Source organism: Sinocyclocheilus rhinocerous, unplaced genomic scaffold, assembly GCF_001515625.1.
Source record: "Sinocyclocheilus rhinocerous isolate Xijiao unplaced genomic scaffold, SAMN03320098_v1.1 scaffold756, whole genome shotgun sequence".
NCBI lineage: Eukaryota > Metazoa > Chordata > Actinopteri > Cypriniformes > Cyprinidae > Sinocyclocheilus > Sinocyclocheilus rhinocerous.
In genome coordinates, this window is record NW_015662039.1 from 449,663 (window position 1) to 474,034 (window position 24,372).

Here is a 24,372-nt window from a genome sequence, read left to right on the forward strand (position 1 = left end):
TCACACACGAAGCAGGTGGTAGGAGCAGAACGATGTTGTCGCTCGGCTCCGAAGCGAAAAGCTGGTATGCGTTGCACCGGCTGCCTTTTTATGATCACGCTGTGATCAGCGCCAGCTGGATGCAATTATCGCATGCCAATATGCATTGGCTCGTTTAGTTTACACTCAAAGTGGATTGGTCTCTCTAAGTGAGATCCCAATTCGTCGGTCACCGACGTGACGTCGAGAGTGACCGACTGAAAGGGAACTAACGAATAAGAGAGCAAACAAATAGCAGAACTTGTGTATCCAGTACTCTTGATTAATAGTTAAATAGTATAAGTATCTAAGCAACGCTTCTTGTCGTTGAGGTGTCTGTTACAGAAGACAAACAGGAACGACAGAAGTATGACCACAGGAAGAGAGAAAACATTACCCACAGGAAAATGTATAGATGGGGTAAGTTTTCACATTTACTGCGGTGGAAGACAATATTTCTCTATAGTGCAGGGATCTTCAGTTCTGCAGAGTTTAAGGGGTTTAGCTCCAACCCTCATCAAACACACCTTCTAGTAATTTTCTAACAATCCTGAAGACCTTGATTAACTTGTTAAGGTGTGTTTGATCTGAGTTGGATCAATGTGCACCTACAAACGTTTGGTGTTTTTACAAATGTTTTTTTTTCGTCTTTTTTTTCATTTATTAATACTTTTACTAAGCAAGGATTCGTTCAATCAATCAAAAGTGACAGTAAAGACATTTATAATTTTACAAAAGATTTTTATTTTTAAAAAAATGTTCTTAAATTAATCAAAGTATTCTGAAAAAAGTTGTTTTTATTCTGAAACAGAAAGAAATGTACACTGACAGAAGTGATTGGTGGAGAAACACTATTTAGGTAGGTGATATTTTACAAAATATCCAGCAAAGAGTTAAAAATAACAAGAACACTTGTCCTGAAACATTTATGGCATTTATGTGCATTTTTGGTGTACAAGTGGCCTCTGTCTCAAAAATAAGGCCTGTTTCAAACCGCATACGAAAGCAGCTTGTATTTATTTTGGTTCTCATATTAACAGGTTACAGCTTTCACGCTGCCTGCATAAGCAGCACCGCAAAGCCGCAGCTGCAAGTCAAGCTTATTTTTGCCATGAAAAAACAGATTATAAATCTACTATCAATACAATGTTGTTTTCAGTCCAGCCGTTTCTTAAACTTTGGGCTTCATATCATGTAGATTAATAGCCATTTGGATGTGAATATGGATCTCCTATATGTTACAAAAGCACATACTCAGTGTAGTAACCCCAGGAATCATGTTAGGTGTGAAACTGGCATAAAAGAGGTCTCCTCTTTCTTCCACCAGGACTATCCCATTCCTGGCAGTTACCACATTCAGGACTTCATAGAGGAGATGGGACTTAACCCTGTGCCTAGGATGTATAGCTTCAAAGGCCCCGAGCGAAACCCTCATGTCGACTGTGCGTCGAGGGGATGTGCTATTGCCTGGGGCATATAACTTCACCGACTCAATCAATGAGGCTCTGCGGTGCCAGGCAACTTGCTCTTTCAAAAGCTGCCCCAGACCAGACACCCACACTTTGGGCCTCAGAGATAAGGTCAGTCAGTCACTTAAATCAGTGGCGGCCCGGCCTGTGCCCTGACATCTCCAGCATTTCAACACATAATTTCTAAGTACGGTCACCGTGATTTTGCCAAGCAAGACATGTTCCTGGATCAACATCTTTTGCTGATCCAGGATCAACAATATTGTCCAAAAATATAGACCTAACCCTACCCCTACCCCTACCCCTACTCCTAAACCTAACCCTTCCCATAATATAGGCCTATGCCTAAAATCAGAGGGAAATGATGGTTGAATAACAAGAGTGTAGAAGCAAACTCTGGTTGTAAGGCTAAAATGGACATTTCCTGTAAACGTATCCGTAAATTCTGATTGGTTGATTGGAATGTTGTTGCAGGATCAATATGGATGTTGATCCAGGAACATGTTGCGCTTGGTGAAATCACGTTTACCTTGTTTTCCCACGATTCGATGAGAATGTAACATTTCGTGACAGTCTCTCACGATACAGTGCGTTACTAGTCCATCTGTCCACAGTATCCACCTTATTTTTCAATGCGGAAGTAAGCCGTTTTCTGTGAGTGTGCGAGACTTCCGGTTCATTAACCGCTGTAGGGAAATAACGAGAAGAATAACAAAGTTCAGTAAACGGTAAAACAGTATGCACTACAAACCAGTGTGTTCATAATTAGGATAATACATTAAAATAATATGCTAAGACACACCAGTTTGAAATATCAAGCCGCAAAACGAGGTGTTTAATTTGTACAGCTAAAAATAGCTGGAAGCGGGTGACACCGGAAGCCAGACACATTAAATTTACAAATGGCTGCTCCCACTCTTATGAGAAAAATAAGGTAGCGTTTATAGGTCAGTTGTTCACACAGAAATGTGAGCCGGGGCCGAATGAACGCAGTGCAGTGAAGTGAAATGAAAAAAAAAATATTGTGCAGGGTCTTCTTGAGACGCATTTCACAGAACAAAATGCAGTGAACTGAATGAACGCAGTTCACACAGAATGCTTTTTTTTTTTTTTTGCTGTTAAAAACGCGATATGCAGTGCTTTGGAATGGAAAAACGTGCTTCACAGAACAAAATACAGTGAGCCGAATTCACACATAACGTTTTTTTTTAAACGCGAGACAGTGCTGTGGAATGAAAAACGTGCAGGGTCTTGGAACCAGCAAAATGCAGTGAGCTGAATTTACGGAATGCGTACCGTTTTTTTTACTGTTAAAAACGCATGATGCAGTACAGTGAAATGGAAAAAACACGATACAACGAACAAAATATAGTGAGCTGAAAAAACCGCAGTTCACACGAATCTCACAGAATGCTTTTTACTGTTAAAAGCACAAGATACAGCTAGTGCAGTGAGACGTGAGAGTTTTGACATGCATTTTTACTTACAGTTAACTTAACTTACTAACAGTTAACGTGGTGAAGTGGTCAAAGAGACAGTCTAGCGCACGTTGACACAGGAAAACAAACGGAACGGAACGGAACAATTGGAATGTAAAAACGGAAGTCTGCAGTACCTTTTCCGGCCGGTAGGTGTTTCTGGTCTACCGTCATTGATATAAAAAGCTGATGAGGTAATAAAACAACTGTTCAGAATTGGTTTCTATGCTTTATAACTTTGCCCAGATTACAATGTGACAGTGTTAAATAAGACAGCTGAATGTAAACAGTTGTTTGTTGCACCCCTGACCCCAATCATTTCTAAGCATTAAAATGTTCCTCAAGGTGGCTACAACATTCTGTCTTATTCCATGACATGTACGTATAGGTTTAGTGTAAACAGCATTACGCTGAAGTTTCTTGGTACCTGACATTAAAAACAGAGTCAAAATATTTCTCTGCAGTGGCTGGAGCTCACATTCAGTATGTGAATCAGTGTGTCAAAATAATTGGTTGATGTAGTGTTTGTGTGTGTTTAATGCAGGATATTAACCTCTCACCCGGCCATTAGGATGTTACCGAGAAGCCTGCCCCCAAATCACCCTGCAAGTGAGTTGCCATCACGCTCAGCACTCTTTCACACATCCTAGTCAGAGAACATCACACATGTTTTTCCATCTCATTCTTGGTTTCTTCCTTAATCTCAGGCAGTTCACAGAATGGCCTTTAGATGCTTTAGTGCAGGCCTGAAAAAAAAGGGTGATTCAATGGCTTGGGCCTGTCTAACGGTTTGTCATTTTCCATTGCATTTGCACTTGCTGCTCAAATCCATGTGTTTCTGGCTTTCTGTGATGTACTTACCTGAACACTGTTGTTGCTGATTTAAACACATAATTTCCATCTGTTATAGCAAATTATTTGTTACTTTTTTATTGGGGGGGGGGGTGGACTTATACAGACATATATTGACATACAGTAGACAAAAAAAAGTATTAAGGTCAAAATTGACATATAAGTTAAAGTAGGTATCTTAGGTCCTGTAGCTTGTCACCATTTCTTCTCAACATTTTAAATAAACTTTGTGATCACTAGTTCATTTTAAATGCTGCAAGACATTTAAATTTTTAAAAGTTGTAGACGTGTTTAAATGATTTAGATGAATTCTAGAGCACTGGTTCTCAACCAGGCAGCCAGAGTCAACTTGTGACCCATGGTCTTATGATAACTTAAAATGATTTAAAATAAGACTAAACAAGCTTTAATTTATATTTTATATATATATTTTTTTTTTTCTAAATTATACTAAAGTAGCTAATATATACATATATATATATATACACTGAACAAAAATATAAACGCAACACTTTTGTTTTTGAGCTGAACTCAAAGATCTAAGACTTTTTCTATGTACACAAAAGGCCTATTTCTCTCAAATATTGTTCACAAATCTGTCTAAATCTGTGTTAGTGAGCACTTCTCCTTTGCCGAGATAATCCATCCACCTCACAGGTGTGGCATATCAAGATGCTGATTAGACAGCATGATTATTGCACAGGTCTGCCTTAGGCTGGCCACAATAAAATCACTCCTTTAACACTGGTTAGACTTAGAGGAACATTCAGACCCTAAAACTCCAGTTGAGTAATTATTTTAACTGTTGTGGACAATTAATCAATTGAACGTTGAAGTATCTAGCCAAATATCTAACGTTCAAAGTTTACTCAATTTAATTGTTCTTAAAGGCCTTAAATAAAAAGTTAACACTTTTTCTTAGCTTTGGAAATTTACTGATGAAACCAAGAAACAGTGGAGATTTTTTCCACTAAATAAGAAGAAATGAGAGGACATATTGCATCATAATGACCAGTCAAATGCGTTAGCTCGAAATGCAACTGAAAGGTATGACTAACTCTTAAAAAAAATGCAATTGAGTAAAAGTAGAAGTATTCAGTTTCAGTAGTACACAAGTTCCACAAAATAGTATGAAATACAGTTACACAAGTACTTCACAGCCTTCTGAACTATAGAAGGTCATATGACAGGACAGTGATAAAAGTGCTCCAAATTTCATGTCAACTACCAATTTGACCACAAATGAGAATATAAATAAATAAATACAATGCATTAATTTTGTGATGGGGCCAATAAAATATTAGCAAAGCAAGTACCAATCTGAAGCACAGCCTGACCTATTGTTGAAGCCTGTAGTGTTTCATTTGTCTGTTGACTCTTTCCTCTCCTCCAGCCTGTCTGCACCATTTTATTGTCTTCTCTTATGACACTGGTCTCTTATTGCAGACACGTGATGTTCCGATCAGCGGTACAGAGGGTCAGCTTTCTCCCAGTAAGTGTCCGGTTTCAACATAAAAATCTCAACCTAACCTATTATGTGTATATTAAATGCTTTTCCTGTTTTTGCCCAGAATGTTTTCTAAAGCATCTAGTTTCCTGTGAGTGAGTTTCACTGCTGTGTGTCAGTGTTGCACCTCATGCACCATGGCTTCAGTGGTGTGTTGGCTGGTTATTCGAGCTGTGCTGGCAGCTGTCTGGTGTTGACGGAACAGTGAGGATGCTAAGTCATCCTCTGGGTCTCATTAGGCTGAACATTAGGGCTTTGTGTGGTTGTAAGAGGGTGTCATTTCATGTAAGACAAGTGTTTTGTCAAAGGTTAAGTAGCTAAGAAACCTCAAGCTTATTCTTAAGATGACAGATCAACAGCAAACAGCCAAATTCTATTACTCACTGGATGATACACAAAAGACTTCTTCTGAACAGATATTAAAACTCTAGACATCATACAATTTCCAGTTTTGTAAATGGTTATACTAGGCATCATACACTAAACGACTGAGGATCACACACACTACAAGTCTTTCAAGTGCCATGTTGGATATCCTCTGACTGGATAGAATCACAGTCTTAATCTAAAAGATTGTCTGTTTGTCTGAAAAGGCTTTTCCTTTCATACACTGCACAATTTTCTGCCAAAATCTGCAGACTGACTCTGAATTTCAGCAAGTACCATTGACTCCAAACTCCCAGACTGTAAATTGGGAAAAAATCAGTAAAAAAAAAAGTCAGGTATTTCAGTCTTTTTGAGGTTTCAATTGTTTCCCCCAGATGTTTCTTCCCAAAAATTCTTCAGAATATCACATGAACAAGAGTGCTGTTGGTCTGATTCGACTGTGGGTAAACACAGCCCTGCTGATAATCAAACCAATAACACAATCGAGTTTGATATTTCTGCAGTTAAAAAGGGGTTATTACTGAGTAACTTACATTTTAGACACAAATCAGTTACTTGGTCTTTTTTTTCTGAAAAGCATAATTAACCACTGTGCCATGAATGAATCAATGCTATTGCACAAATTGGTGAATGATTCAATGACTCACTCATACTTCTTTCGATTGTGGATGAGTCTGCATTTTCGAACAATCGGTTAATTAACTGAATAATTCAACGACTTACTCATAAATACAGTCACCCGTTTTGTTCCTTGTTTAAAGGATTTGTTCACTTCCAGAATAAAAATGTCCTGATAATTTACTCACCCCCATGTCATCCAAGATGTTCATGTCTTTCTTTCTTCAAAAGAAAAGAAATTAAGGTTTTTGAGGAAAACATTCCAGGATTTTTCTCCGTATAATGGACTTCAATGGGAGCTGACGAGTTGAAGGTCCAAATTGTAGCTTCAATGCAGCTTCAAAGGGCTCTACACGAAAAGGGCCTTATAGCTAAATCATTTTCTAAAAAAAAAATAAATAAATAAAAATGTATTTACCACAAACCACAAATCTGTCTGCAACATACAAAAAACAGACAACCGGAGTGATTCAAACAGTGACATGTCCCAATGCTGTTGGACTGTAATATCAGGCTGTGTGCTAATCTCAGAACCCTCTGATAGTATTTCTTAGGAGATATAAAAATAGACAAAAGTAAGCATATAGAGCTACAAAATGAATGTGGATAGCAACTCTAAGATATCTAGAGAACTACTGAGATACTATAAAGACCAGTAGCTGGCGGTGGAGGGTGTTGAATTTGGCTCTTCCGGACAGGACTCACACCCTTAATGAAATAATAGCTCAGTGCCTCTACAGACATGTGCAGTATGGCACAGCTATCTGCTCTTATCCAGGGGAATGTCGAGCTGGCTGGCCGTCCCATAGAAGAAGGGCGCAACGGTATGAGGGCTCTAAAACCATCGGAAGTTGACCTCATGGGCAAGCAGGCAGAGGGAAGTGAGCTCCACTGCGGCCAGCATTAACACCTCCAGCACAGTTCAACCCGCTACACACACACAGCACAGGCCAGCTGGATCAAGTGAGGCCGCTGGTGGAATCAAATGGCATATAATGATAGCAGACAGCTTTTGTAGCACAGGCGTCTTCTCAACTATGCTTTTGAAAGCATATAAATAGGCCTATTGGTGTTTATGCATTAAAGCTAAAGTTGATTAATTACTTTTTTTTGGATTTGATTTTGGATGTTCTAATTTGATTTGAGATCTTAAATAAACCTTAAATAAATACTTCAGCCTGGTGTAACACAAAAGGATGCTCTATTCCATACAATGGAAGTGGATGGTGATTTTAAACTGATATGGTCCAAAATTATAAAAGAGGTCCTAAAAGGATAATTTTTGGGTGAACTATTCCATCAACTGGTTAATTAAATAAAACTGTAATTTCTCTTTTGTTGCATTGACTTCCACTGACGGATTTAGAAGGAGGGACCAGCACCTGGACATTACAACCCAAGGCTAAGCACAGGTATTGCAGTCACTTCCTGCTTTAGGTTTGTCTACTGTTCCACGGCTTTACAGCGTGCACTCGGTAAGCTCCATTTCTATGCCTGTTTTACAATAGCAAAACCAGTTTTAAGGCCTAAAAACACCACAGCCAGACAGTATATTGATCATCATAAGTGGGAAGGAAGTACATGTTTTTGAGTTAAATTAAGCTAAAAGTCTCAAAACCTTGCCATTTTGTCTGTTTTTGACAGGAAACTCCAGGATCAGGTGTGTATGAGCCCACATGGCACAAAGGTCAGCGGCTTAGCACTGATGTCAAAGTGGACTGGGCCCATGACCTTCTTTTTCGCAACATACCATTAACTTCATGTATTCCTTTTATATTTCCCATTCTTTTGTAAGTAAAGTGTTTCCAGCTGACATGTGACTGACCTTCAGTGATGAAATGTGGTTGAAATACAGTATGTCAGCTGTTGTTTTAACATTGGAAAAAAAAATCATTCATTCTGAATTGTTGAAAAAAAAAAGGTTAACAAAAGATGCATATATTAACACTGAAAGTTTAAAGTGCCCCTATTATGGATTTTTGAAAATTACCTTTCATGCAGTGTGTAACACAGCTCTAAGTGAATGAAAACATCCTGCAAAGTTTTAAATCTGAAAGTGCACCGTGTATAAAGTTATTGTCTCTCAAAAGAAAGAGTCGGCTCTGAATCATTGAAACAAGTCCTTTTTAAAACTAATCCCAAGTCGTTTCATGTTGATGTCAACATGAAACATTAGCATATTGCCGCACACTTGTTGGTCTTGTCGCGTTGGTCTGAATGAAAATGCAAATTCATTCTTTGCCACTAGGTGCTGCTTTTGGAGCGGTAAAAATAGCGGTCCCCGGTAACGCTGTACACAAAGCAGCACTGCGCTCACAAACACTGCTTTATCAGGCATTACAGGCAAAATGAAATGAAAATGAGACCAATCGGACCAATCACCGCAGAGTAGCGTCACGCAGAGGAGGGTTGAGCAAATCGTTTGGGAGTCGTTGAGCAAGTAAGGTAATAAAATAATAAAATGAATGCATATTATAAGACAATGAAAATGTTTTATGACCTTGCATGCATGTCAACCTGTTGTTGGGGTCTCCCAAAACCAAAATATGAACCTTTCCTTATAGGGGCACTTTAACAAGATATTGAAAAGACATTGAAACAACATTGCCATATTGACATTGATTCGATTTGAAAAATCAAAACAAAATTCAATAGTGATACAACCTTGATCCATGATGTTGCTTCACCTGTGAATAATTGTTGAAATGCTGGCTGGGTTGCCTCTAAAAAGGCTACAAATTAACCGAAAAGGATTATGTAATACATATTTTAAAAAATATGCTTTTAAGATTGAAGATTAAAGTATACTACAGGTGCACATTTAATTGTTAACACATTTAACAGGTGCTCATTTCAAATCATAATATTGCACTACAAATTATCCTTATCCGTCATTTTGACTGAATGGGCTGTAAATTTTCATTAATTTTCTATTTTCAGAAGTCAGGAGAATAACGATATTAATGTGGCGCGATATAACAACAATATTTATAGAATATTGTTGCAACCAGCTGCATTATTTTCCTCTTGATTATTTTCATGCTTCCTTTGTATTCAGCTGTAAGTAAATGAAAAAAAGACAACATACTGTGCATTTGTGGTCTGCTCTCCCGATTTAATTTATGATATAAACCATGAATAATTCCCTGGAATGCACTATATATATATGTCTCTTTCCAGGTTTCACACAGATGCTGTAAAATGTAATTGTTACGAAATATATACATATATTACTATAATGATATAACACATCCGTAATATTGCTGTGGATAGAAGGAGGATCTTTAGGAATTATTCATGATATGTTCAAAGTAATTTGTTAATGCTTTTACACTTTTAAATTTCCTTTTAATGATCGATGGTTGAAGGGTGAGTAAAATAATGTCACCTCATTGTACCCAGTTTTGAAAATGCTTATTATTGCGTTCACAGTGCGAACCTTATGCTGATTGTTTACAGTGTAAGCGGGAGTTACTCCCATAATTTGCGCAAAGTGTCATGGGGCGTAGGAAAAAGCTTTGTGATGACTCTCACACTCACATAACTCATTCAGCCTGAACAAAGAGGTCAGTGTCACACAATAAAACAGCTGTTTACAACACTCTCACACCAATAGCTAGATTAACTCCATTGTTGAGGTCCTGAATAATTCTGCTGACATTAATGATACTGAGAATGTAGCCTCCGTGTGGGTTATATACTGAGAGAGAGATAGAGAAACGTTAGTAAAATTAATGCATCTCATGTCTATGGCCGAATCACAGCCATGCTGATATAGTGAGTTATCACACGGCTACTTGTGTGATATTGCTCATATATACTGTTTTATAAAAGCAATAAGCAAGAAGGGACACCAAAACCATTGGTGTCAAATCAACAACTGCACAAAGTCAGTACAAAATTAGTATACCCGTGCCCAAGATAAGTGAGTAAGTGTTAGTGCGCCGCTATTTCATTCTTCCCGAAATAGAACGTGAACGAGACTAGTGTGCAGTCAGGTGACACTGTAGGGCTTTTCTAACAGGGTCAGGTTCAGAGTCAATATCACACAAGACAAAAGTGGTTGGAGTATCATTTTACATTGCAATGGTCAGGTGCTGGTACTACATCACAGGTCTATTATATGACTCATAATTCTTTAAAGAGGATGGTCTGGGATCAGGACAGTGGGGAGTGGTACTATTGTTTGTGAAATATGAACAGCACAAATTGTGTAACAGCTTATTTTGAGAACAACTGATTGAGCACTCTGAATGTGAGGGTGAATGCAAGGTTACAACCTTGAAAACTCAGTTTATAAACTCAAGTTTTATCAATGACAATCGATACATTTAAAGGGGTCATACCATATATTTTTTTAAGTTAGTAAATAAATAAAGTAAAACACTTTTATGGTTTTATGGTTAATATTTTGAATTACTTTTTATTTTTATATTTACTTTTTAAATTAAATTTTAGGTTAAAGGGGTCATATGACGTTGCTAAAAAAGAACATTATGTTGTGTATTTGGTGTAATGAAATGTGTTTATTCGGTTTAAGGTAAGTCAGTTTATTTCATAAACTTGTCTAAATTTGTCTCTTTTTTTACATTTATATTAATTTTATTTCAGTTTTAGCTATTTTAGTGCATCAACTTAAACTAAATGAAAATGAAAAATAAAAAGGGTCCCACTTTATATTAGGTGGCCTTAACAACTATGTACTTACATTTAAATTAATCAGTTGATACAATTAAATTATTGTGTACATACATTTTTACATTGTACTTACATTTTAAAACACCTGCATGTAATTACATCTGTAATTAATTCCTGTAATTACATTTATAATTACAGTTAACCCATCCCTTACACCTTAACCCACCCTTAAACCTACCCATACCACCAAACCTGTCCCTAACCTTACCCGTATCCCACCTCAATAGCAGCAAAAGTGTTTTGCAATACAATATGAACACCATACGTATTGATGTAAGTACATAGTAGTTAAGGCCACCTAATATAAAGTGGGACCTAAACATTTTTTTCTATATTTTATTTGAAATTTTATTTAAAGTAATGAAATTCAATTGAATGTATTTTATGGTTTTAGTTTAAAATTAACTATAATAACCCTGTCAGGGATATTTCTAATAGTAAACTTCAGCCACGTTTATAACTTTATAAACGTTTATAACTTTGCCATTATACGACCCATTTTAAACACCAATAAATTTGATTTAGATACTGAAAAATTTGTCCGTCCATCATTTACAGCCTACCTGCTGCCACAAACACACAAAAATAAATCTACTTTAAATAAACAGTAAAAACATAAGAAACACAAAATTTATTTGGGTTTGTGTTTGTGTCATTTTCCAGCATCATAACTTTGTACCTTCATGTCTCCATCCATCAGTGGGCAGCCAGCTGTCAGGGCTGTAACTCAGTCTGGACACCTGACCTTCCATGACTCCAGGGTCCCGCCCCAGTCTGAGTGGGAGCAGCAGGGCTGGCCTGCCACCTGTGAGTAACCAGAGAGCTGTCCAATGCTGGGAGAGCGAAACCTGAGAGAAAAGGTTTTCTCATGATGGTGATCACTTTGTTTCATTAGCACATAATCAATCCAGAAGAATAAACAAACGAGCAGGAACTTGACAAACATGCTGTTTAGTGACCTGCATGTGCTGATGCCCTCAAAAGCATTACCATGATCTGCAATAGAGTAACTTCTCTTATTTCCCATTAATTTTACTGAATTGGTCAGTGATCATGGATATTCATAAATACAACATTCAGGAGTTTCAATACCCTGCAGTTGCACTTTAGGTATACTAAACTGGTATACTTAAAGTCTGCTAAATTGGAACAACTAATTGTGTACTTAATGCACTTTAATTGTGCGGAAGTAGTCCAACTAAAAATATACTGAAGTATATTTGATTGTGCTAAAGTGGAACTATTGCAAGTATACTTCAGGTACACTTTAAATATCATGCATTTAAAGACCAATATTATTCAAAGATCATCCTCATCAATAGTGAAATTAAAACACATTTGTGACCCTGGACCACAAAACCAGTCATAAGTAGCATGGGTATATTTGTAGCAATAGCCAACAATAAATTGTATGGGTCAAAATTATAGATTTTTCTTTTATGGCAAAAATCACTAGGATATTAAGTAAAGATCATGTTCCATGAAAATATTTTGGAAATTTCTTACCGTAAATTTTGGATTAGTAATATGCATTGCAAAGAACTTCATTTGGACAACTTTAAAGGCGATTTCCTCAATATATATATATTTTTTGCACCATCAGATTACAGATTTTCAAGTAGTTGTATCTTGGCCAAATATTGTCCTATCCTAACAAACCATACATCAATGGAAAGCTTATTTATTCATCTATTCAGATTATATATAAATCTCAATTTTAAAAAAAATTGACCCTTATGACTGGTTTAGTGGTCCAGGGTCACATTTTAGGTTCAGTATTACGAAATGTGCATTGTACACAAGTATTACTCCAAAAAAAAGTTTCATTAAAAATTTTTTATCACTAAGTCTTGAGCGATATTTCAGTAAATATATTAATAGATTTGAACTATACTTAGTATGAAATAAATGTATTTTAAGTATATTACTTTTTGACTAGGTTATATATACTATATGGACTAAAGTACACTATATGGGTGTAAAAGTGGCCACCGCTCTGCTGATTCATAGCTGAAGAGTTCCAAACTTCCACTGGCATCAATATCAGCCCAAAAACTTCATGGAATGAGTTTCCATGGCCGAGCAGCTGCATGGAAGTCTCACCAAGTACAATGCCAAGCGTCGGATGGAATGGTGTAAAATACGCCACCACTGGACAAGTTTGTGGGAACAGTGTGAGGAAGACCCCTTTCTACACCAGCATGACTGTGGCACAAAGCAAGGTCCATAAAGACATGGTTGGATAAGTTTGGTGTGGAAGAACTTGACTTTGAAGAGACAAATTGAAGGCACATTGATACTCCACCCAAAAAATGGAAATTCTGTCTTCTTTTGTCACCCTCATGTCATTCCAAACCTGTATGACGTTCTTCTGTGGAACACAAAAATTAAATATTTAGAAGTTCTTGGAAATTGAAACTGGTGGCGACATTCTTGAAAATTCTTCATCTTTTATGTTCAATTGAAGAAGGAAATCATACATGTTTGAAATAACAAGAGGGTGAGTAAAGAAGACAGAATTTGCATTTGTGGGTGAACTATCCCTTTAAAGGGGTCATAGGATGCCCATTTTCCACAAGTTTATATGATTATTTCTCTATGGAGAACATGATCTGGAGTTTTACTTCCAGAACCCTGTTGTTTTGCTCTATTAAATGATTAACTAAGGAAATCCCAAAGGACAGTCTTCCACTTCAAAGGCCTCCATCTAATCATTCCCTTTTCTTTCAAAATGTATGCACCATAATGAGCCCAGCTCTCCTGTGTGAGCCATACAGGAACATTGTTATGTGAAGGGATGCTGGGATCACTCGGCTGGCCTGGTCAGGATAATTATACTGTACATGCTGATGCTAGGAGATAAATAGCATGACTTTATCAGTTAGAACCTCTCCAAATAATCCCATACATCACCACTGCCACTCCAACTGCAGGACACAACCGCTAACAGAAAAAGAATAAATAAATAAATAAATACTTAATGACGAAATATGTTAAAAGTGAAACGAGAACTTAATGCTGGTAGACTACATTAGCCAATATCATGTTATTATGTATCACGTCATGTTATTTGTATGAATCCCTGAACACATTTTTAACAACTAGGTATGTACTAATAAAAATATTCTAGCAATGCAATCTTTAACAAAAAAATCAGGTGGTGTAACTGTCAATTATTGAATTAAATATTTACATAAAGCTTGGTCACATTTTTCTTTTAAATCGGGTTTTAGCATTAGAAAGCCTTCCATGTCATGAAATGCTCAAATTCATAATTTCACATTTAAACTCTCAACATGGATGTGAATGTAAGTTTTGAATTGCATATGAATGTATTTTAGAATGGACAGAAGCATCATGTCTTTGACCCATTTAATAGGACCTACGTATTATTCCTGCTGTGAAACGCATGAACTGTTATGCAGAAGCAGTAGCGAAACAAATAAAGCTTTATAAAATTGTATTGTTTTGAATTACTTCCACATATCAAAACAAACCGAAAGGCCAGAAGACCCGTTTCAAACAAAAGAAATGGGAGGATGACAGAAATACCATTTAAAGAACCCTTGTTCGTCTGTGCCAGCAGAAACAGTAGGCATGTACAGTATACTGTAGATGTGTGCAAGTAAACAAGAATCCCACTTATAACACTTACATAACTCAACTCAATGGTCTATGTGTTCGTTCAATGCTCTCCCTAATTAACATCTTGATCCCGTCATCAAAGAGAACCAGCTAAAATAGCACCGTGCTGTTTTCCATGAGGCTTTAGACCCACGTGCTGAAGATCCAACAGCCTCCCCAGAAACTCAAACGTACAGTATACTGTAGATGTGTCCAAGTAAACAAGAATCCCACTTATAACACTTACATAACTCAACTCAATGGTCTATGTGTTCGTTCAGTGCTCTCCCTAATTAACATCTTGATCCCGTCATCAAAGAGAACCAGCTAAAATAGCACCGTGCTGTTTTCCATGAGGCTTTAGACCCACGTGCTGAAGATCCAACAGCCTCCCCAGAAACTCAAACAAGGCTCGGCTGCTAGGCAACCACAGCCGCCCCAGAGAAAGAAGACCAAGGCTTTCACCAGCAGCACTGGAAACATTACATAAGATCTTAAAGGGTTGGAGCTACAGGACTGAAACCGATATGCAATGAATACAAGAGAAACTGGGATTGCAAAATAACTCTTTATGAGAAGAACAATTTTTAAACAACATACAGTACAGAGGATTATTAGGTTTATAAATACTAAAGAATTTAAAGAGTCACGAATTCAACAGTTTTGTCCCTGAGAAACAAGACTCGGTATCTGAACATGTTGCAGCATATCTGCAAAAACTATTGCAGTTAGAAAGAAAATGAGTTGTGTTCAGTCATTCTGTGTTGTGTTTATGGTTTGGTCACAAGGGCGGCGCTATTTTAGTGCTGTGTGTACATTGTATTGTATTATATAATAATAATAAAGACTTTTTACACTACACATAACCCTGAGCTAATATGTTTTTCATCACGCTAAAGGAGCTGTAAAAGATGTTAGCTATTTGGTTAACTTCCGAAAGACTAAGGGCCAGATTTACTAAACAAGGCAAATTAGCACGAGAGCACAATTCCCAAAAAAAGCACAAATGGGAGTGGAAATTTCTGTAAGTGATTTACTGACAATGTTCTAAATAAAGAACAGACACAACGTCTTATTTCCACAATGACCAACGCAATCTACCAGAAAAATTAGCGTAAGATCGTAAACAAGCAGAGCCGATGCTAATCTATAGATACTCCCTTCTACCTCACGCTCTGTTCTCTGCGGCGCCTCCTGCTGGCAGCAACAATCACAGCCATGTCAAGCGCAAAATGTGTTAAAACATGCTTTTTTGGGGCGGTAAAAATGGCGCAAATAAAAGCAGTAAATTCACTACCGCAAACCTTAGTAAATCATGTTGCGTGATTCATTTAAACCCTCTCCTCCCATAAATCTGGCATCTGCTTCAGCCGCAAAAATCACTCATTTTTAAAAATAATTTTTCACTGTGCATCTTCAGTAATTCCTGACAGTACTTTTTTTAACGCTAAAAGAGGGTTTGCGAAATCTAGTCATTATGATAAGAATCCGATTGGACGTTTGACTGGAAGTTTCATGTAAAAAACGAAAAAGTTGCCCATGCGCATTTTGCTTGTGTTCAATTTGATCACGCAAATATGCTGTGTTGACCAACAGAAAGCTGCTTGGTTTGAAAGTGACAGTGTGTTTAAGGTCACATACAGTTGCTAGTTCAAATTCGTTGGCATTTCAATAGAAATGTAAGAATTTTGTGTCAGGGCAAAAACAATCCATATGCAGATTTCTCTTCAGATTCAAGTTTTTCATGTGCATTCACCACATCGAGCAATGGAAAGCTGATTGGTTTGAAAGTTAATTCCTGGCTGAGCAGTGCTTCATACACAATTCACAATGGACTTTTTACGCCCATTAAAATTCACTAATGTGAATGTGCCTTTAGCTACTGAATTAATGAGTGTTCACATTTACAGTTGCTTAGCGAAATTTTGCAGGCGAAATCCAGTCATTTCAAGTCAAGTCAAGTCGAAAAAGTTCCCTACCCAGTTTCCGCTCATATTCGAGTTGGTCATGCGAATTTCCAGAGCTGAACAACAGGAAGCTGCTTGTTTGAAAGAGTTATCTGGGTGATCAATGCTTTATACATCTCTATTGACAACAGACCTTTTTTGCCCCCAAAATTTTGCTGATATTTCACTAATCTGACCACACCTTTAGACCATTCCCTTTCATTGGAGTAAAAAGCCTAAACGTGCAATGTTATTGTTATACAGTATGTGTCATTAAAGTGATTGAAGAACAGCATTCGCTCCAGTCATTCATACACACGTGTATGAGTGTGAGAGACGTGTCAGAGTTCTCGTGGGATGATGGTGAAGGGCCGTATAGGGCAGCTGGACTCCAGCTCCAATGCGGTGAGGAAGCAGTCGGGAGCCTGTGCGCTGCCTCTGCTCTCCAGCGCCTCCCCTAGACCGCTCCAGGCCTCGTGTGCCGTGTTCTCCACCTGTATCGCGTCCCTTAGCATCTTCTCCCCGAGACCCACGCGGCCTGTGCGCACCAACAACTTCCCCTGTGGACAGGAAGAGAGGGAGAAAGCTATTTTTTTTTCTTTCTGTTGTGTAATGACGTATTTTTACAGAACTGAACGTTTGACTTGTTTTGTGGGCAAGAAAAACATGAGTGCGGGGAGTTTGTGATGGTGTGCTGATGTTACACATAACTCTATACATAAAAGTGTTTGTATGGGTAAAGTGGAAAGTGTTAAGGCCCGTTCACACCAAGCACGATATCTATAAAGATAACGATAAAGATATAGTTCTAAAAATCGTTCTCAATATTAAAGAATAGCAGAGTCCACACCACAGCTATAACGATAAAGGCACAGAGAAACGATATCGTTGGAATCACTTTCAGAACGATTTTTTCCAGCTAATGAACGATAAAAACATTGACAGCCAATCGGAATCAATCCTGCTATAACGAGCTCGAGAATTTAAAACAGCAGATGAGCGTGCGCTTACAGACGATATCGTCCGCTGGTGTGGACGCTAATATCGTTATCTTTATCGTTCTTGGTGTGAATGGGGCTTTAAACTTGTAATCAGTACAAAACTGTTTCAGGTTACACAACAATACACAACAATAACGTACTGTAAATGGAAACATTTTTTCTTTGCATTTTGCAAAAGTTTCGCAAGCAGACCACAACACTGTCAAAAACATCTCTATTCACACAGATCCACGAAAAAGAATACAAAATTCTGTCATGAAACTCTAGATGGTACAGGCCGATAGGTTCTGAATCGTTCTGATATAATCACATCATCATTCACGTGGCACAGCTGATTGTTTTCTTTTTCGCATCAGCAGCCAATGAGCTTGCTGCTCAACATTCAAATACTTGGCTAGTACTTGCTGTAGCAGTTATAAAGCGCTTTAGAAACCCTCCACCTTCCCCAGCTCCACCTGTCTAGATCTGCAAAAGGTAATTTCATGTGTTATATATGTTTTTTTTTTTCATGTATGTTATATGTGCAGCAGCAGTATTTCTTACATGCTCACAGCAGCACATCTGTGGATGTATTGGCAGTAGCAAGTCTCAGTACTTGCAGCAGCAGTAGCATAGCAGATCTATTCTGCCAAGACCAAACACATTAACATTGCCATGTATACTACCATGCAAAACTGTCATGACAGAACTAAAAATGCTGTATTATTCATGCCAGGCCAGTAGTTGGAGATGTCACTTTGTATAAAGCAACACTATGCCCCTGCAAACTTATGCATTCCTATAGGCTGAACACGTAAAATGCATGCGCATGATGTCATATGTTTCACCTGTTTTCAAACGTTTGCGTCTTCAGGGCCCCAAAACACTGTTGTCATGTAAATAAATAGCCAAAACACATAAAAACTATTACATATTAAGTTGAAAACTCGTGTAAAAGGCTCTTTTTAAAAAAAGGGGTTTATCTGAAGGGAAAGAAAAAATACTTTTAAGCCATTTAGAGGACAAATATAAAAATATATCAAAATGGACAAAGGTTGATGAATATTGAGGTTCATGTAGTACAAACAGTAAAGCATGGCTTTACTGCTTTTTTTGTTGGCCTACACATACAGTACATGTACATACATCCTTGCAGCTTACTATTACACTTATAAAATGTACAGTCTTAATTTCCTGGAAAATGAACTAAAACCATTTATTATAAATCATGGACTGCACTCTGTTTGTAAAATTGCATATATGCATATTTACTAATGCTTTGACAACGTGTAGCCTTTTCCCCCGTGCCAATAAAGCTTCTTGAATCTGAAATCTCAATGTAATTTATATTGTAAATTAACGGTATGGCATGCAAAGTGTGTTTAGAACAGCAGTGTGTGTTGGTGTGTATGCCTAGAGTTAAATTGTGTTACTTTCCCTAATCCTGCAAACAACAGCATGATTTACTCATTGCAATTACATTTCATCGTCCCCTCTTTCAGCACACATACACACACCAATGCAGAGTAGTATTTCTGGGTGGCAGCACATGACTGCTGATTATGCAGGCACTTCAAAAGCACATCAGAGAGGAGAATGACTCCGCTGGGGAGAGTGAAAAGCGAGGCAGGAAATGAGGCTCTCACATACACAAGTGAAAGAAGCAGCCACAGGCAGAGCATGTTTTGAAAGAACGATCATAACACAGCTGCAGGAATACACTGACTGACAGGCCCGTGGACCAATCGCAGCTCAGCAAGAGGCTGTACTGGTGATTCTACCTGGAGGACTGAAATGCAAAGCACAAGCTGGCGGTTTTACAATGTAAATAGACTTGAGGCTGGCACATGTGGACATAAAAGAGCTCAGTTTTATGTAGTGATGTAGAGGTGCCACTTGAAGAACTGACGTAGGGTCACAGCCCTGCATCTGAACACTGTAATCCAACGGGATACTGATCCTATCCAGCTGGGACCAGCTACGATTACAAGTGTCAGCTACTAGACAGAAAATACACACACACACACACAGTACAAACACTAATTCATGTGTTTTCAAGCAGATAAACACAGATACCCCACTGATTCATGTGTAAACACACAGCTAGATTTACAGAAAAACACAGCAGCCAGAACATTTCATGCAGTGACCTGTATTCTCCTTGTTGTTTCTTTAATCGAAATAAACCTGGAATCGTATTATGACTTGGTGCAACTACGATAAAAATATTCATTCACAAAGCAAAGCACGGCACTGTGTTAATTTCCACATGACAAAGCAAAGCACGGCACTGTGTTAATTTCCACATGTGCAGCTCACAATCCAGTGTTTTCAGTCTTTCAGAGCAAGTCGGTTTGCAGTAAATGTTGCTCCACATGAATTCATCTCTACATTTGCTCTGCTCTTTGGGTCGCTTATAATATGCATTTGGGAACGCAATCAGATTTGTAATGAGAAACATTTATAAACCTGTTGCCAACAAAGGAAACACTCAGTGCAGTTTTTGGCCAAAATAAAAGGTAGATGGTTTAATATTTGAAAATGAAGAAATTAAAATATAAATATTATTATTGTAATGTTACAGTAATATCAAACTATTATTATTTTTAAAATAATTTCCATTTTTAATTGTACAGTGAAATATTACAATGGTAATATTTTTAATTTGTTTAATATTTTTCATTTAATAATAATAATAATTATTATTATTATTATATTGACATAATATCAAAAATGTTGGGGCCAAATTGTGCAGCCCTACAAAAAAGCAAAGCAATCTGGAGCTCTTTAAAAATACATTTTAAATCACAAATTGTATCACAAAAATCTCAATTAGATCCCCCTGCCCCATTCGCAAATTAAGAAATTAAAAACATAAATATTAGAATTGTAATTTCACCAAATTGTTTTTTTGACTGTAAAATTATTGTTATTTTCTAAAATACTAACTTTTTAATTTACACTAAAATAATATTATTACAGTCCTCATATTTCTTACTTTGTATAATAATATTAATAATAGTTGTTGTTGTTTTATAATTATATTAATGCATAATCACAACCTTTTTGGCCAAATTGTGCAAAGCATCCCTACAAAAAAAGCACAGCAAACCGTGACCTCTTTTAAAAATGCATTTTAAATTGCAAATATTATTCTAACAAAAAAAAAGTAATTAGATTAGATCTTTTTTTGGCTTGTGAGTTTGGGAATGAATGTGCAGGCAAACCAAGTGGTTCCCATAATATAAAATACAATAACGCATCCTAAAGGATCCTAGCAGGCCGAATTCAACATGTTACAACATGGTGACTTGGTGCAAATGCATGATGACCAAAGCAACATCAGCCTGTTGAAAGCGTGAAGTGCGTTCTGCCTCGACTGATTTTAATGCATGCCACGTCTCATATGAAATGGCCTTAACACTGCTTCTATGTCTCATTATCAGCTCTCTTGCACCATATGATACAATTGCCTGGTTGCTAGGCATCCCATAAAGGCCTGAGAAGGAGTGAAGTGTTATAAATAATGTATTTGCATTATCTAATCAACTGACAGGCCAATAGAAGAGAGCCAGAAAGACGAGAGACAGAAGGAGGGAGAGAAAGAGCCATAAAAAAACAGAGATATGAAAAAGCACATGTATAGGCAGAAATAGAATCAAATGAGATGCTGAGTCACTAAACTCATATGACATGACATTGTGTTTGACTCACCTCAGCTGATATCCCTAAATGAAAAATACCCAACCAGATGCCCTGAGCATCTTGTGACTCAAACACACACGTCCCTGTGGATCCCACAGACGCAGATTCATATATGTTGTAAGTGTGAGTTTTCATGACGTGACCAAATGAGCTGTATAATAATGGGCCGAATTGAGCTCCTCTGTCCTCAGCTGCACCCTGCCATCTCCCACACTTATTTAAAGGAGTAGCTCCTCAAAACTGACGCTGTTGAATGTTGTTTTATGGCGCAGTTGGACATACAGGAGCTGTTGGCTCATGGGGACCGGTGTTTGAAGCCTCTCGCATATTTTGGCTATATCCTTTTTTGTTTAATGAAAAAGAAAAAAATGATTTATTTGGGTGGGTGAATCTCACAAAACCTCGTTTATACATGCCTGTGTCGTATGAGCCCAAAATAAAAATAAATAAAAATTTTGCTTAAAGAAAACAAAGTCTATTTGTAGTACCACAATATTTCACTTTTTTATTTTTTGTGACATTGTAATTTTAATGACAAATCATTATTATTAGTATAATGCAAAAAAACAAAATAAAATAAAATAAAAATAATATTGTTTAAATAAAAATACAATTGAAAGTATTTTACATCATGGTAGTATTGGTTGTACTTTGGACTGGTTATACTGACTAAAAAGAATGATAACAGATAGCATTCTTCAGGTATTATAGACAAAATACTATAATGAAATCTATATTTAGAATAAATGGGAATTACAAAAAAAAAAAAAAAAGGAAAACATCCAGATGCATCACCTTAATTAATATTTGGTCCTAAAAATATTTATTTTCATTTGTATTCTTTCGCCTTTTTTAAAGTCTGCATGAAATGGCATTTTCTAAATGCATGCTATTTTGTATTATTATAAATTATTCACAATTGTCTCTATTTTTTAAGTTGATCTTGTAATGTTTAATCAAAATATCATAATTCGATCCATTAAAATTTCTCTTTGGTGACGTATACCAAAGTCGTGGCCGAAGTCGTGGCCTAATGGTTAGAGAGTCGGACTCGTAACCCAAAGGTTGCGGGTTCGAGTCTCGTACCGGCAGGAATTGTAGGTGGGGGGAGTGAATGTACAGCGCTCTCCCAACTTCAATACCACGACTGAGGTGCCGAACCCGTAACTGCTCCCCGGGCGCCGCAGCATAAATGGCTGCCCACTGCTCCGGGTGTGTGTTCACGGCGTGTGTGTGTTCACTGCTGTGTGTGTGCACTTAGGATGGGTTAAATGCAGAGCACTAATTCTGAGTATGGGTCACCATACTTGGCCACATGTCACGTCACTTTTTATACTGCATTAGTCCATTTAAACTCCGCCCCTTTCTTACAATCGACTGTAAGCTCACATTCAGATCTGCCTCCATCCAATCAACAATCGAGTAATTTAATCAAGCCCCGCCCTACATGTTTTGCTTTTTCAATAATCTTTTCAATAATAATAATATTCATCACAATATAGAAGTAAAGATCTGTCTCTACGTTAATTACATCACAACTTCAAGGTGAGATGGAAATGTTTCCATGAGATTTATCTGGTTTTGGAACAGCATGTGAGTAAACTGTCATAGTTTTCCATTTTTGGGTGAACCGAGAGGCTCTGAAATAAATGGTCTCAGAGGAAGGACAGAAGTAATGAGAGCGCTGCTGCTCTAGTCACAGGTGTCACGAAGAACAGAAATGTTTAACCTCTCCTCATTGGATCCAGCTGATGAATTCCCTCAAACCTCCACCTCAGTTCAATCATATCTGCTTAATCCGGAGAAATCAGTGCTGTGATGCTCTGATGAAGACCGGCTGTGTGTGTGTGTGTGTGTGTGTGTGTGTGTGAACTATGCAGGGCATCACCAGCCAGCTCAGAATTAGTTCTCATCAGCTCAGGGAATTGATATTGTACGTCTTTTGTCCAAAAATAGCGGGGATGTGTGCTCTGATTGGCCAGATATAGGGAGAAAATGGCCTAGCTTCACTCCGGTTACTCCAGTGAAGATGAGTAATGAAGGGCCTGACATTATGCAGTCACAATGAGAGCAGAGAGTGGAGGCAGAGCTAATGTTAGCACACATCACTGTGGGTTGTAAAGATGTACGTACTGTACTGTATGTACAGTAAATTGCATATGCGATGACTCAATCACCATATCCCAGGACACCAGTGGTCTTCAAAGCTTTTCACGCTGATTGACTACCATGTAATATTCATTAATATGAATTCATAATCTCTTGATATTTGGTTTGTCTCTCTTTTGCTTTAATGACAGCAGCATGCAAGTTTGTGTCAAACCCGATTTGAGAATGATCAGAAGAACATTATGAGCTTCAATGGGAGCAAGAACATCTCACTGTCTGTACAAAAGGTCACATGATCACAATTAATTGACTAAAATGCCAGAATTTCATTGTAGTCTAAGACTGTTGGATTCAAGTCGAGTTATTTTAGTATTATTTATATACTATTACAGTAATAATGGTAACACTTTAGTAGTTTACTGAGGCAAAAGTTGTAATTAATGGTTTGTTAATAGTGAAAATTGAACCTTAAAATAAAGTGTGACCGTAATTATTAGTATTTTGAATGAACTCTTCCTTCTAATATATTTTAATAAGTTTTAGTAAATTTGTTACTTGCTTTTGACACTTTTATTACATCTAAAAAAATCTCTCTATATATATATTTGCTTCAATTTATGTTTTATTTATTTTTATTTTTTTCAGTTTTAGTTTTAGCAATTTTAGCACTTCAATTTAAACATTTATTTTGGATAGTTGCATTTCTCATTTTTGTAGTTTTAACGTTTTTCATCAAATATTTTATTTGATGTATTAATTATTTTATATTATTATTATTATTACACACATAATTTCAGCTTCATTTCAATGATCAAAAACGACTTTAGTTATTGTTTTAGTTGACACTAACAACAGTTGTGTGGGTTGAAGATGTTAAAGTGTGTGTGTGTGTGTGTGTGTGTGTGTGTGCATTTACCTGTCACACAGACATAGTACAACCATCTCACTACACTATCAACTCATGTAAACAAAGAAAAAAAA

The 24,372-nt window shown here is 37.2% G+C and overlaps 1 protein-coding gene and 1 pseudogene across 1 annotated transcript in view; one reads left to right on the forward strand and one right to left on the reverse strand.

The window, feature by feature from the left end:
• Positions 1–387: 387 nt before the first annotated feature.
• On the forward strand, positions 388–8,129 carry LOC107727354 (uncharacterized protein C2orf61 homolog; annotated as a pseudogene).
• Positions 8,130–16,095: 7,966 nt separating this feature from the next.
• LOC107727355 (tetratricopeptide repeat protein 7A-like) overlaps positions 16,096–24,372 on the reverse strand; it is a 38,651-nt gene continuing 30,374 nt past the window's right edge. Inside the window, 2 exon segments of the mRNA XM_016537197.1 lie at positions 16,096–17,157; positions 19,308–19,366. Coding sequence (XP_016392683.1) covers positions 16,939–17,157; positions 19,308–19,366 — 278 coding nt within the window. The 3' untranslated portion in view covers positions 16,096–16,938.